This window comes from Phragmites australis, chromosome 7 (assembly GCF_958298935.1).
Source record: "Phragmites australis chromosome 7, lpPhrAust1.1, whole genome shotgun sequence".
Taxonomy (NCBI): Eukaryota; Viridiplantae; Streptophyta; class Magnoliopsida; order Poales; family Poaceae; genus Phragmites; species Phragmites australis.
The window spans coordinates 38205708-38217983 of NC_084927.1; the positions used below are offsets into that span (position 1 = coordinate 38205708).

Genomic DNA, 12276 nt, shown 5'->3' on the forward strand with positions numbered 1-12276 from the left:
GGCGAGGCGGCGGAGGGCGGGCAAGGCGTAGAGGTCTAAGTCCCCACTTGACCCGTCGGATCTCCATCCACCTCGCATCGGTTGGGATAAGATAGGGCGGGGCAAGACGGGGCAGGGCAGGGGCAGGTCAAGTTCTACCCTACCCCGCCCGGCCTCAGAGTATATGTTTTACGCACGTTTAGCGAGTTTATTAATAAGTTTCTTATCCTTTTGTAATGAAACTTTTAGTAAACTAATGCATGTATGCAATTATTGTCATGTTTGTGGTGTGGTAGGTCTCATGAATCTTAGATGTAGTTTTTTTATTGATTTGTATATCATGGTAGCTATTATCTTCTAATTAAATTTGATCTAGAGCTTTCAACAATTTTAATCGTAGCGAGGTGGGACGGGTCGGGGCTCCGTGGGGCTGGGCGAGAAAAGAAAAACTTCATCCGGTCTCGGGTCAAGCAGGGTAGGGTGGGGGATATACGGGTGGGGGTGGGTGGAGACAAAACCTGCCCTTGCCCCGCTCCATCTAGATGTGTAGGGAGGCAAAGCTGACGGGTGATCGGCACAGAGATGATGCCCAGGGCGCGATGAGGGTGGCTGGGTGGGGTGCATCCATGACATGCGCCGTGTGCGCAACAAGGGCGACTGGGCGGTGGTCGAACGGACTAACGACAGTCGGGCGGGGAGCGTTCACGCGTGCACATGGGATGGCTGGTGTGCGCGTGCTGGTGTGCACATGGGCTGACTGGCTGGGCTGCCTGGACCTGACGACATGTTTTGGGGCCCACGGGGGCACCTGAGGAGGCAAAAACAACATCAGCCCCGAACCGATTCTAATCGGACCCCGACACGATGCTACATCATGGCTATTTTCCCACCCGAGTCTACTCCTGCCTGGTCTAAAACCCGCAGGGACCCGACCCGATGGGTAACTACCATGCATATACCCAACTGGATCCAGTATTCTAGTGAAGGAGTGAAGGAAGAAGCAACCAATTGGAATGGAATGGAAGTAGGGATGACAATTTATCCCGATTACTTATTTATCCACGGGTAAATACCCCAATATGGTAGGCTATAAGTAATATCTAGTATCTACGGATACGTTCATAGACGAAAAATATTACCTGATAGGTATACATGTACGAATATAGGTAAGATATACATATACCCGTGACACTCGTTTATCCGTATAAATCTGACATGTGGGCCTTTTGCTCTAAAACCTTAATCGTTACCCTGCCCCGCTCCACCTCGCCATCCCGTGCCACCGCCTTGCCCCTGCTCTCCCCGTCGCCTTGCGTCGCCTTGCCGCACCCTATCTTAGCTCGCCTCACACTGTTGTCCCGCATTGCCAGGACATCACCGCCCCACCCCTGCTTGCCATGCCGCCAGGACTCCATCGCCTTGCCCCAGCTCGCCCCACCGTTCCACGCAGCCCCCTGCCACCGCCCACGTGTATACCCACAGGTGACGGGTTTGATGCTCTTTCATCCGTGGGGTTCATAGGTATACATGTAGGTGGATAAAAAACTAATGGATACAGATATTGAGTGAGTAATATCTATATTTATCATATCGGATTGTCATCTCTAATGACAAGGACATCCCAATACACGTGTGGACTGAAAGCCAGAATTTCGAGGGATTGGATGGAAGGATTAGTCCCGGCTGAAGGAGATCCTTGGGTCCGCCGAGTCACCAGGAACGAGTCCTGATCTAAACCCAGCCAAGGTCGAATTCGGTATGTCCATCTCGGTGAACTTGACCGGTTTTACAACCACCTGTCTGCTTCGCATTCGCTGTAACCACACGCCAACCCGGCAGATAAACATGCAACAAAATAAAAAATGGAAGCACTGGAGACAAATCCACATACTAAAGTCTTCTGCATATACCCCTTCGATATACCAGAAACAAATTGCTCCCTCTCTCTCACTCACTCTCTCTCTCTCTCTCAAAGAAAAAGAAAAGACAAGTCCAGAAATGTTGGCACAACACAATCTCTGGACTCGCCCAGGCCACAAGAGCTAGGCTAGGCTCCGCAACCCTCCACTCGTTCGCACTTGGCGGCATGTGTCTCTCTCGACTCGAGTTCCTTGCTCTCTACAGGAACAAGAACAAGAACAGGATGCATGTTACTACTCCTAAAATTAAAATCCTCCTCCTCCTTTCACTCACTGCAGACAAACCCACACGCAACCTCGACGATCCGGTCCCTATCCGCAATTCCAGCTTTTTCTTTACAAAATTCCAAGTAATCAGCTTCTAATAGACCGGCATGCCGAGGAACGCCAGCATGCGGTCGGGGCTCGCCGGCGGCGGGGAGGGGGACTTCTTGGCTGGCCGCTCGATAGGGCCGACCGGCGAGCGGAAGCCCACGGTGACCGCGTCGCGCACGCACCAGTGGAAAGCCGGCTCGCGCATGGAAGCGGCGGCCGCCTCGCACTCGGGGCACGGGGAGGCCGAGGGCCGCGGGGACCAGAGCGGCGGGTCCTCCAGCTCCGGCGCGAGCGGGAAGCACGGATCCGCCGCTGCGGTGTTCATGAGGTACCAGTCGCGCTGCCGCTGCAGCTCGCGCAGGTGCGCCTCGTAGTCCCAGGCGCCGAACAACACCGGCGCGGCGGGGGACGCGGCCAGGGAGGCCAGATCCGTGGGCGGGAGGCGCTTCAAGATGGTCTTCTCCGGCGTCGCCGCGGAAGTCGCTATCGCCGCGGCCTTCTTGTCGCGTCGGGACCGGCCACCCCGGCGCTCGCGGCGGGATCGGCGGAGGACCGCGAGGACGTAGCACCCGGTGCCCTCGCGCGCGACGGCGGCGGCGAGGTCGGTCCCCTCCTCGAGGGGCACGCGGCGCGCGCGCCTGGGCCGCGCGAGCGACACCGAGATCTGGTGCGGCGCGACGCCGACGCGGTCGGCGACGACGGCCTGCAGCTTCCTGACGCCGAGCGAGGGCTGCACGGTGACGGTGCCCAGGTCGACGCTCTGGTCAGCGTCGACGAATACCACCGGCAGCGCGGCCGACGGCGGCGGCGGCGAAGTCCCCATCGAATTCACCAGCCGGTTCCTCTCGGGCTCCGGCGAGTTGTTCGCAGGGCGGAAGGCACAAGCATCGAATCGATCCGAACCGAATCCTCCCTGCGACTGGAGGGGCACTCTGGGAGGGAATTGAGAAGAGGAGAAAGGGAAGGGGAAGGGAGGAGGGTTTTATAGAGAGAGAGAGAGAGGCCTAGAGGGCAGGCGATTAAGGCGGCGGGCGAGGAAGCGGTCTTCCTTGGCAACCAAGGCAGGATGGGGAGGGAGGGAGGGAGGGAGGGGCAGGCTTGCTTCCTGGCGGGTGCAACCGCGGAGAAAACGTGGGGCGGGCGCGGGTCATCGATGAAACGGCCCCGGCGTGGGGCAGGCGCAAGCAGGACTGGAGGCGTCGCGAGGCCTGGCTGGCGACGCGTGGGCGCCAACGAGGTCACGTTTCTTTTCACGTGATGCGATGCACGTCCAGCCCCGTGCCACGCATCGTTTTTTTTTGTGTGTGTTGTCATCGGCACCGCAGCGCACCCAGCAGCAGCAGCAGCAGCAGCATCATGTTATTATGTTTGCCCAACGCACGCACTCGCTTTCCACAATCTCGGTACTTTTGATTTTTCTTTTGGCTAATCTCTGTAAAAAAAAACCGCACCACCGTAGCTCGACTAGACTCTACCGTACGCAGGTTAAATACTCGCTTAAACAGCTCATCTCGTCTCAATAAAAGAGAGCGTATTACACTCCATTCATTAATCTCATTAAAATGCTGCCTCGCAAACGTACGAGACTCAATTCATTACGGTAAGCAAATGCGTACCTGAAGAAAGGCATAGCTTCAATTTCTCAAAAGGATCTTAGGCAGGCAGCTGAATTTCTTTTATTCTTTTTTTTACAAAGAAGGGGCAGATGAATTTCGGTGTGGCAATTTAATTTTGTGCTGGGCTGGCTTTCCGAACTGTCCAGCATTTTTGTTAGGAAAAAGTTCATATTGCCTCTCTCTATTATTGACCGAATATGTTTTTCCTTCTCAAACCGCAAAATCAGATATCTCACCTCCTCCAACTATTTAAGCCGGCGCAATTTACCTCCTTAGCTGGTATTGATGGTGATTTTATCCTACGTGATGACAACTCAGCGTCCCAGTTGGTGGCGTTTCGCTGAAGCAGCTAGGGAGGGATGACTAAGCCATAGCCCTGTCATGCCGAGCCATGCTGCCTTGCCTCTGCCGCACCAAGCTCCTGCTGTCGCGCATCTTAGCCGAAGCCTTGAAGAGGAGGAAGAGCAGCCGACCGAATGCCTTGCTACGCTAAGCCTTAGCCACTAGATCTTGACCATTGTGCGCGCGCGACTGTGACGGTGTGACGTGCCGGTGACAAATCTAATGGGGAAATGGTATAGGGCCGGTGGTGTGAGCATCAATGCTCCAAGGTGAACTCAACGGAAGGGTTCTCACCGAGCAGGCCTGGTCGGAAAGGGCCGGTGGCAAGCACCCAAGCGCGACAACCCTCGGCTCTCTGCCTTCTTCTTCCTCTCCAGCCAACGTTGCCCAGCCGATTCCCTGCACCATTCCTCGAGGCGAGTACACCGACGTGACCATGGGAGCATGCTGAACCCATTTTGCTACTTCCCCGACCCCGAGACACCTCGAACCGACTGATCCCCTTCACCACTCCGCCTGACAAAGGAAATCAATTCTCTGCCAGAGGAAGCTCCACTTTCCAATCCACCCCTCCTCCTCCATCTCTACCTAGTATGTGAGCTCCCCGTAGCTTCAATTTGTACATTGTGCTATCGAGTAGAGCCCACACCATGTTGCGCCATGGCTGGGTGTAGCTCACTATTGCTAGCCTGTTGTAGAACCCCTCGACCTAATCCAACCCTTGAACTTGTGTTGCCCCAGCATCTAGTTGCTCTAGCTAGGCCCAATTGGCCGAGGACCCCCGGTCACCCCTTTCCCCATCGGCGATCAAAACTTCAAGCCGCCACCTCTCGCCGTGATTCCGCGCCCTATAGCCTAATCAACACCGTTCAAACTCTCCCTCTCTCTCCCTCCTTTGTCTCTCTGCCAAATCCCGAAGGACTAGGTGATGTGGATAGCCCAAAGGAAGTAGGGCATCGCCAGCCATCCATTTTTACCATGTTCATCCATCTTCTTCCTCTCGCCAACCTCGCCTGATGCCCTCTCGCCTTCCCGTGAGCACAGTGGTCGGCGTCGCCTCCTGGACTAAGCTCCTGTCCCCAGGGCATGACCACTCTGAGATAGCTGCATGCTCACAGAGTACCAGCGTCCCGGGTGCGTGGCCACTACTCAGCGTGTCACGTTGTGCTTGCTCGGGAGCGCCGAGACCTGCTCCTGAGCCAATTGAGGTGGTCGAGTAGGGTGGAGTCAACGCTGGCGGCGAGGAGGCGAGATACGGTGGCGGGGGATGAGGTGTCTCCTCCTCTCTCTGAGCCGCATGCACGTGCAGAAGATGGGGAGAGATAAGAGGGAGGAATGAGATGATGAGATGTCATATGTCATGTAGGTCCCACCACCACTTTAGCGTCACATAGGATGAAATCACCATCAATAACAGTTAAGGAGGTAAATTGTACTGACTTGAATAGTTAAAGGAGGTAGGATACCTGGTTTTATGGTTTGAGAGGGAAAAACAGATTCGAGCAATAGTTGAGGAAGACAATGTGAACTTTTTTCTTTTCTTTATCCTTAATAATGGGCCACCGCAAGCAAGTAGGCCAGACTAGCCCAACAACTGCATGCTTATTTTTATTTTAGCTACTTTTGCCCACCTTTTCATTTCTTTTGTTGCACACGTCTTTGTCTGCGTTGCATGGAAATTTATTTGAAAAGAACGATCTCTTAGCTCGGTGGTTAGGGGCGCTGGTGTGTGCCCAGCCCACACGGGTTCGATCCCAGATCGATCCGGGTGTCTCATCGGGATCTATTCTCTAAAATAAATCTCTAGCTTCTTCCGCATAGAAACATAATGGGACTGCTACCACCTACAAAGCATGTGTGTCTTTATCGATCTTTTTGGGACGCGTGATGTGTATATATATTATAAGTCTAGCGTGTCTTAGAGCGTGTTGTGTATTTAGACATGTGTTCAATACTACATTTTGTACTCCAGTAGTGAGGCTTCAAATTTTTTTTATCCGAAATAAAACCTGCCTACATTTTCAAGTTTCCTTGAGCATTTATCAGAAACAAAAGCCCAACAGGCCTTAACGGGACGGGCCCATCCCGTCCGAGTATCGGACCCGAACCCACTGGTCGCTCTCGCTTCACCACCACTGGCAATCGAATCGATGGTGGCCGCCGCACGGTGCCTGCTTCTAAACCCCATCGTCTACCACAGCCGCCCCGCTTCCTCCTCGCCGCTCCGCCTCTCCCGAATCACCACCCTTCCACTCTCCTCCTCGGCCTCAGCCTCGCCGCTCGTCGCCGTCGCCTCCATGGACGCGCCGCCGCAGGGCTACCGCACCAACGTCGGCATCTGCCTCGCCAACACCTCCCTCACCAAGGTGCGCGCCCCGCTCCTACCTTCTCGTGTTGGGTCTCCCCTTTCAGGGTTTGGGTTTTGGCCTGCCGGTTAACTGATTCTCCTCTGTGCCCAGATTTTCTCGGCTTCCAGGATCAACATCCCTAGCGCGTGGCAGATGCCTCAGGTGATTGGGTGGGGTTGATCTGGTGTTCAGTAGCCTGATTAGTTATTGGTATAACCTAGGTGTAGAATTCTGAAATACACAGCGCAAACTGATTTGTCCGCAGGGTGGCATAGATGAAGGGGAAGAACCAAGAGCGGCTGCTGTTAGGGAATTGAGGGAAGAAACTGGTGTTACATCCGCAGAGATCGTGGCTGAGGTCAGCAGACCCTTTACCCGAACCTCTTATGTCTAACAGCAATTCTCACATTTCAAAATCGCCTAGTTTCAACTATCCTACTCAGGTGCATGTGTCTGTGTAGGCTCCTAACTGGTTAACATATGATTTCCCGCTGGATGTGAGAGAGAGGCTAAATGCTACTAGGTGGGGAACGGATTGGAAAGGACAGGCTCAAAAATGGTAAACTTGCTAAATTTCCTGAGCTGACAATTGTCTCTTCGCTAAAGAAACACACTGTTACTTGTGCTGATGTTCAAGCTAAATCAGATATCAGTTAATGCTACTGTTCTAAAAGCAGTCACCTAGTCCTGATTAGTCGCTAGGTGCCACCTTGTTGCCCACTTAGCACCTAGCGCATTTTAGAACACTGGCTAGTTGTATGTACCATACGGGTTACAACTCAGTTTCTGCGAATATAACACTGTCAAAAGTCTCCATTTTACAACTTGTCCATAGCATGTCGTATTCAATGCCTATATTCATTCAACTTGCATCTGTTAATGAATCATGTGCTTTGGAGAAAATCTCCCAAACCAAACTTTCAGATTTGGGGATTATTGGATCTTAATTTGGGATGGACTGAAAATTGTGCTTCAGTTGGATTTGGATAGAGATGTGTCATTAGTTCTGTTTGCCCGTGGATTTAGTGCAACCCACTTATATTATCACCCCACATCTGTCATACCATCTTTGGGCCAAGACTCGGAGTTAGTACAATTAAATGACAACTTTGGACCTAAGTCTAGGTGGTAGTATAAGTGGGCTTGCACTAGATCCTCACATTTTTCATACCGTTTTTGGATCATATTTTCTTGTCTGTCATATGATCCTAAACAGAGTATTCAATTCATGGTAATTTTATGCCAAAGAAACTCGCCTGCTTCATAGAAGCTGTTCGGTATGTGACTTGTGGACATAAGCAGGTTTTTGTTTAGATTTACTGGAAATGATGATGAAATTAACCTTAATGGTGATGGGTCTGAGAAGCCAGAGTTTGCTGAATGGACATGGATGACACCCCAACAAGTTATTGAAAAGGTGGGCCATTTCCACTTGAACATTATCTGATCCACCTGCTTCTGGAATGTCTATATATATATATTTTGTTTGAACAGGCAGTCGATTTCAAGAAACCTGTATATGAGGAAGCGCTGAAACACTTTGCCCCATATCTACAGTCAGATCCAACAGATTCATCATAGATCTGACCAATTTTCATGAATTATTTATATAGAGCTCCGCTGTTGTACCCAAACCTTAATTATTCCTCATGAAGTACTGGAGTTGTGCTAGTTTTTAGAATATATGGCATACTCCGGGGAATTATTATCCTGGTATTGATTGGATCCTCGTCCTTTAACTATATCAGCCTGCAATAAGCTGTGTAAACTGTTATAATTATTATTTACTACTTTATACCCACAGCTTCCTCCAACAATTCATTTGTTATTTAGTTTGTTCGTCAAGATAAAACTAAGTAACAAATGAATTATTGGAGGAAAATCCCCACAGCCTCCAATGAACACTGTCCTTGTGGCAATAAGCTGTATCTTTGTTCATCAAGCACAAGGACAGTGTTCTCTATTTGATAGACGAGGCTGTTCTTGAATGTTGTAATTGTTGGAAAATGATGTGTGTATGCCACACCTTGTACTATGTCGTTTCGTGATATAGTCGCGTGGAACTGAAGAAACATGCCATGTGCACATCACCTGGCGCTAGCATCGGGGTGCACTGATGCACGCAGTTTCTGTTCAAGTTTTCAGCTTCAGTTAGCCATGTTGTATAAATTGCACAGAGAAACTCTACGGTAATATTCCAGATGCGATTAGATTACCAGACTATGTAGATATGACACCTGGCATACATAACACAAACAATATTCATCTTGAAATATACGAGATGGTCCCTTTTTTGTGACAAATGATTGGCATTGCTTACTGTCTTTAGCTTTCTCGAAATACAATCAGGTCAGATAGTATAGTCTAAAACCTGGGAGATAAATCATGATTCACGTTTGCCATTACTATCCGGGAGATCTGAGATCTCATGACATGCATATCTTGCTCGCCCTGCGACTTAGATCTCTCTGCAAAAGGAAAAAAAAAGGAAGAATTATAAGTTTGCGACATGGAACATTTCCTGACAAATCATGTTGTCACTGTTAGATCATGGGTTTGAGAAAGGATTTGTTTTAAATGTTAACGGGATCAAGATTTTTGGAGATAGATAAAATACTGAATCTTCTTTCTGCTTGAAACATCTATGCATTAAGCTATTGTGAACCATATAAGCTCACCAAATAGATTTAACCAATTCTGTGCTATGCAGCCATTCTGCACCAACTTTCTGATATGCGATCATTATGTGCACAACATCTTGGACTGTTTAAGTTTGATAAAGGAAACTAGTAGGAAATACAGATAAAGGGAAATGTAGATCACATGCAATCAATGATAACTTCAACAGAATCCGAGGGCCAAGAAAGACAGTTGATTTAGTGGCCAAAATCCTGGGACAAAACAAAAAGATACCTTTACAGGATGAGTACGTCCAGATATTGTCTCTAATCCAGCCCCAACCTTATGAATATGACATCTCTGATATCCTCAATCAAAGATCTCACCTGTAACACAACCACGGGTGGACAATTTTTTTCAATAAGATCACTCCCTAAACAGCACAAATTTCAACCAGGATTGTTTCGGACTAACCAAGTATCTGAGATATCATCACGAGCACTGCAACAAGAAAGAGAATTAGATTTAAGTTTTCACACTTTGTTATTATAAAAGAAATGAGGTTAGGCAGCCGATATGGATGCTTACTGATCAAATAGCAGCTTAGATATTTCAATATAGTGGAATGGTAGTGGCTGAAATTCTCTAGGGGACTCTCTTTCTGCATCCAATACCTGTGTCAAATGGTCTAGCAACAAAAGAAACGAACAGTTAAGGAGCAAAAATATTCAGCTCTAGTGCATGAATGTATAATGTGGTTACAAGGGCAATATGCAACCAAACAAATGCTCATAAATCAAGCATAAACAGCCCCAATTCCACCAGATGGTAAACTAAAAGACCAACATGCAAAAAAATAAGCATCTTCTGAAAAATGCAATAGCAAGGCACTATGTATCGTAGGTTGTATGCATAATAAACTGAAACAAGTTAAGGCGCATAACTCCTCCCAGTTACCATTTAGAGTATACAATCGTACAAGTAACTGTGCTGCATCCACAGAGAAAGCAACGATGTCTAAGGCTATACATGCTTCAGCAGGAGGCAGGAAAAAAATCAAGCAAGTTAGAGATGCAAGCAGGTACTCACCAATGGTCATCCAATCAGGCATACAGCAACGGCCGGCCACTAGAAATCGAAATCTGCTAAAAGCTGGATAGCGAAGTGAATATCGAATACAGCAATGGCACGAAATCGAGTAGAAGGCAACTAATTGAGCATCATTAGATCATTGGGACAGCCGGCAAATTAGAGCTCCACACAGAAATAAAAAGGAGGACATGAGGGGAGCGGGGTACTGGACGCACGCAGATCATGTTGAGGGCGTCCAAGCGGATGTAGGGGAGGATCTCCACGATCTCATCCTCCGCCACGAACTCCACCTGCACCAACCAATCAACCAACCAACCCTTCTCGCATTAGCAGATAGATTAGATCCAAGCCTCCAAGGGAGGGGATCATGCATGTCAGCAGTAAGAAGATGGAAGGGATCGATAATAGTGTAGGGTTTATATTGATGATAAGATTGAATATTTATAATGATCATCGTAACAATAGCTGTTTTAATGGGCGACTAATAATTAATACATTCACGGATGAACAATATTCTGATCATTATAAATAGTGTTTTAACCAGGGTGAACAGTGCACCGACCAGGATGAACAGTACTCTAACCACAGTAAACAATACTCGGCCAGATGAACAACACCTTCGACCAGTGAACAGTAACTCTGATCAGTGAACAATACTTCATGACCACGACCAGTGACTACGATCAGTGGTCACAACCAGTGAGGCGATCAGTGACCACAATTTGTTTCAGCAGTTGGTCTTCGGACAAGTGGCAGAGCTGGTCGAATTCAAGTACATGGATACATCAAGTATGTAGCCGAATCCAAGAGGACCGGGTTACAATAAAAGACACCCGGGTAGATATATGAGAGTTTACATGGTCGATCAGAAAAGATATTTTAGTTATAGGAAGTTTGGAGATCAAAAGTTATAGTCGAATCATATATGTAAGTCTTATTCGGTTTGAATTATGAGTCCTGATCTCTTACGGCTAAGATCTACCACTCTTTAAATATGAGAGGGTCATCGTCGATTGAAAGAATAAACCAATTGATCAAACACAATATATCTTTCGTTTTCATCTCATTTGCCTAGCTTATGTAGTCATGCTCTCTCTTCTAATCTACATTGCTATCTGTTGTTGATCTCAACAACCAAAGGCAAGTCATTGGCTATCCGCGCTCCGATAGGGTTCCTCCCGAGCGTGGGTGACGATGAAGGTCCGACAACATAGCGACACGACCGGGGTATCCTGGGTGTTGCTCACCGGATTGTGCACATGAGACACTCAGTGTTTGTCGTGACATCTTTTCGCGTCAACATATTTTTTGATCACTCCACTGGGGATCAAGTTGTTTGGCTTTCTCATAGCTGAATTCTAAAGCTCTAGCCATGTCTACTTTGGAGATTGACAAAGACAACATCATTATGGCGTCGTACGATGAGTTGTCGAAAGAGACGCATTTGGCAATCGAAGTCGACTTGGAGCAACATCGACAACCATTGCTCTTGCGATATGTAAATACTCGGCAAGGCATATTCAAGAAAGAAGATTCTTCACCGCATGCCGACCAAAGCCCTAAGGTACAAGCCAATGTGAGTTCTCAACCCTCTCCTTCTCATCAAGAGGTTGCTATTATGATCGATCAATCTGTTGGTGCAACCATGACTAATAGTGTTAAAAAGATGGTTGATGATACATTGGCTGAGAAAATTCTGCCTTTAGTTTTGCAAATTCATGAGGAACAAAATATGAAAAAAATGCCACTAGTAATGTTAGTGCTCCAATTTTTACCTACTGTTGTTGATGCATTAACTAGTGTTTCTTATGCGCATTTAAATAATCCTCATGATGGTGGAACTAACTGAAAGTCCTTGATGTCGACTAGAGGGGGGTGAATAGTCGTTTCTGAAATTTAAAACTCAGCAGCTGATTAAATAGTGTCCGGAGACTCCAGCTCAATCCGGATACTCCGGGTTTCAAAGTATCCGAGTTCACCCAGACTATCCGGACTATGCAGGAACTCGAAATCAAAGTAAGCTTAAGAGAATCTACTAGAGGCTAT

The 12276-nt window shown here is 48.3% G+C and overlaps 2 protein-coding genes and 1 long non-coding RNA gene across 5 annotated transcripts; 1 reads left to right on the forward strand and 2 right to left on the reverse strand.

The window, feature by feature from the left end:
* Positions 1–1867: 1867 nt before the first annotated feature.
* LOC133925303 (uncharacterized) lies at positions 1868–3275 on the reverse strand. Its single transcript, XM_062371218.1, has one exon. The coding sequence runs from the start codon at positions 3034–3036 to the stop codon at positions 2260–2262; it is 777 nt and encodes a 258-aa protein (XP_062227202.1). The 5' UTR covers positions 3037–3275; the 3' UTR covers positions 1868–2259.
* A 3026-nt stretch (positions 3276–6301) lies between these two features.
* Positions 6302–8299, forward strand: LOC133925304 (nudix hydrolase 26, chloroplastic-like). 2 transcript variants are annotated; one of them, XR_009910930.1, is made up of 7 exons: positions 6302–6537; positions 6631–6681; positions 6785–6877; positions 6981–7078; positions 7822–7936; positions 8014–8155; positions 8255–8299. XR_009910930.1 is itself a non-coding variant. In XM_062371220.1 (6 exons), exons 1-6 carry the CDS (start codon positions 6322–6324, stop codon positions 8098–8100), a joined length of 660 nt encoding a protein of 219 aa, XP_062227204.1. In that variant the 5' UTR covers positions 6303–6321; the 3' UTR covers positions 8101–8299. The 2 variants fall into 2 exon arrangements, 1 of the variants encoding a protein (XP_062227204.1); XM_062371220.1 differs by having other exon boundaries at positions 6303–6537; positions 8014–8299.
* Positions 8300–8728: 429 nt separating this feature from the next.
* LOC133925305 (uncharacterized) lies at positions 8729–10639 on the reverse strand. Of its 2 annotated transcripts, XR_009910932.1 has the most exons (5): positions 10228–10639; positions 9727–9826; positions 9613–9639; positions 9433–9524; positions 8729–8987 (listed from the first exon to the last, which is right to left on the reverse strand). It is a non-coding gene; the product is annotated as an uncharacterized LOC133925305 (long non-coding RNA). The 2 variants fall into 2 exon arrangements; XR_009910931.1 differs by having other exon boundaries at positions 8729–9639.
* Between the last annotated feature and the right edge of the window lie 1637 nt (positions 10640–12276).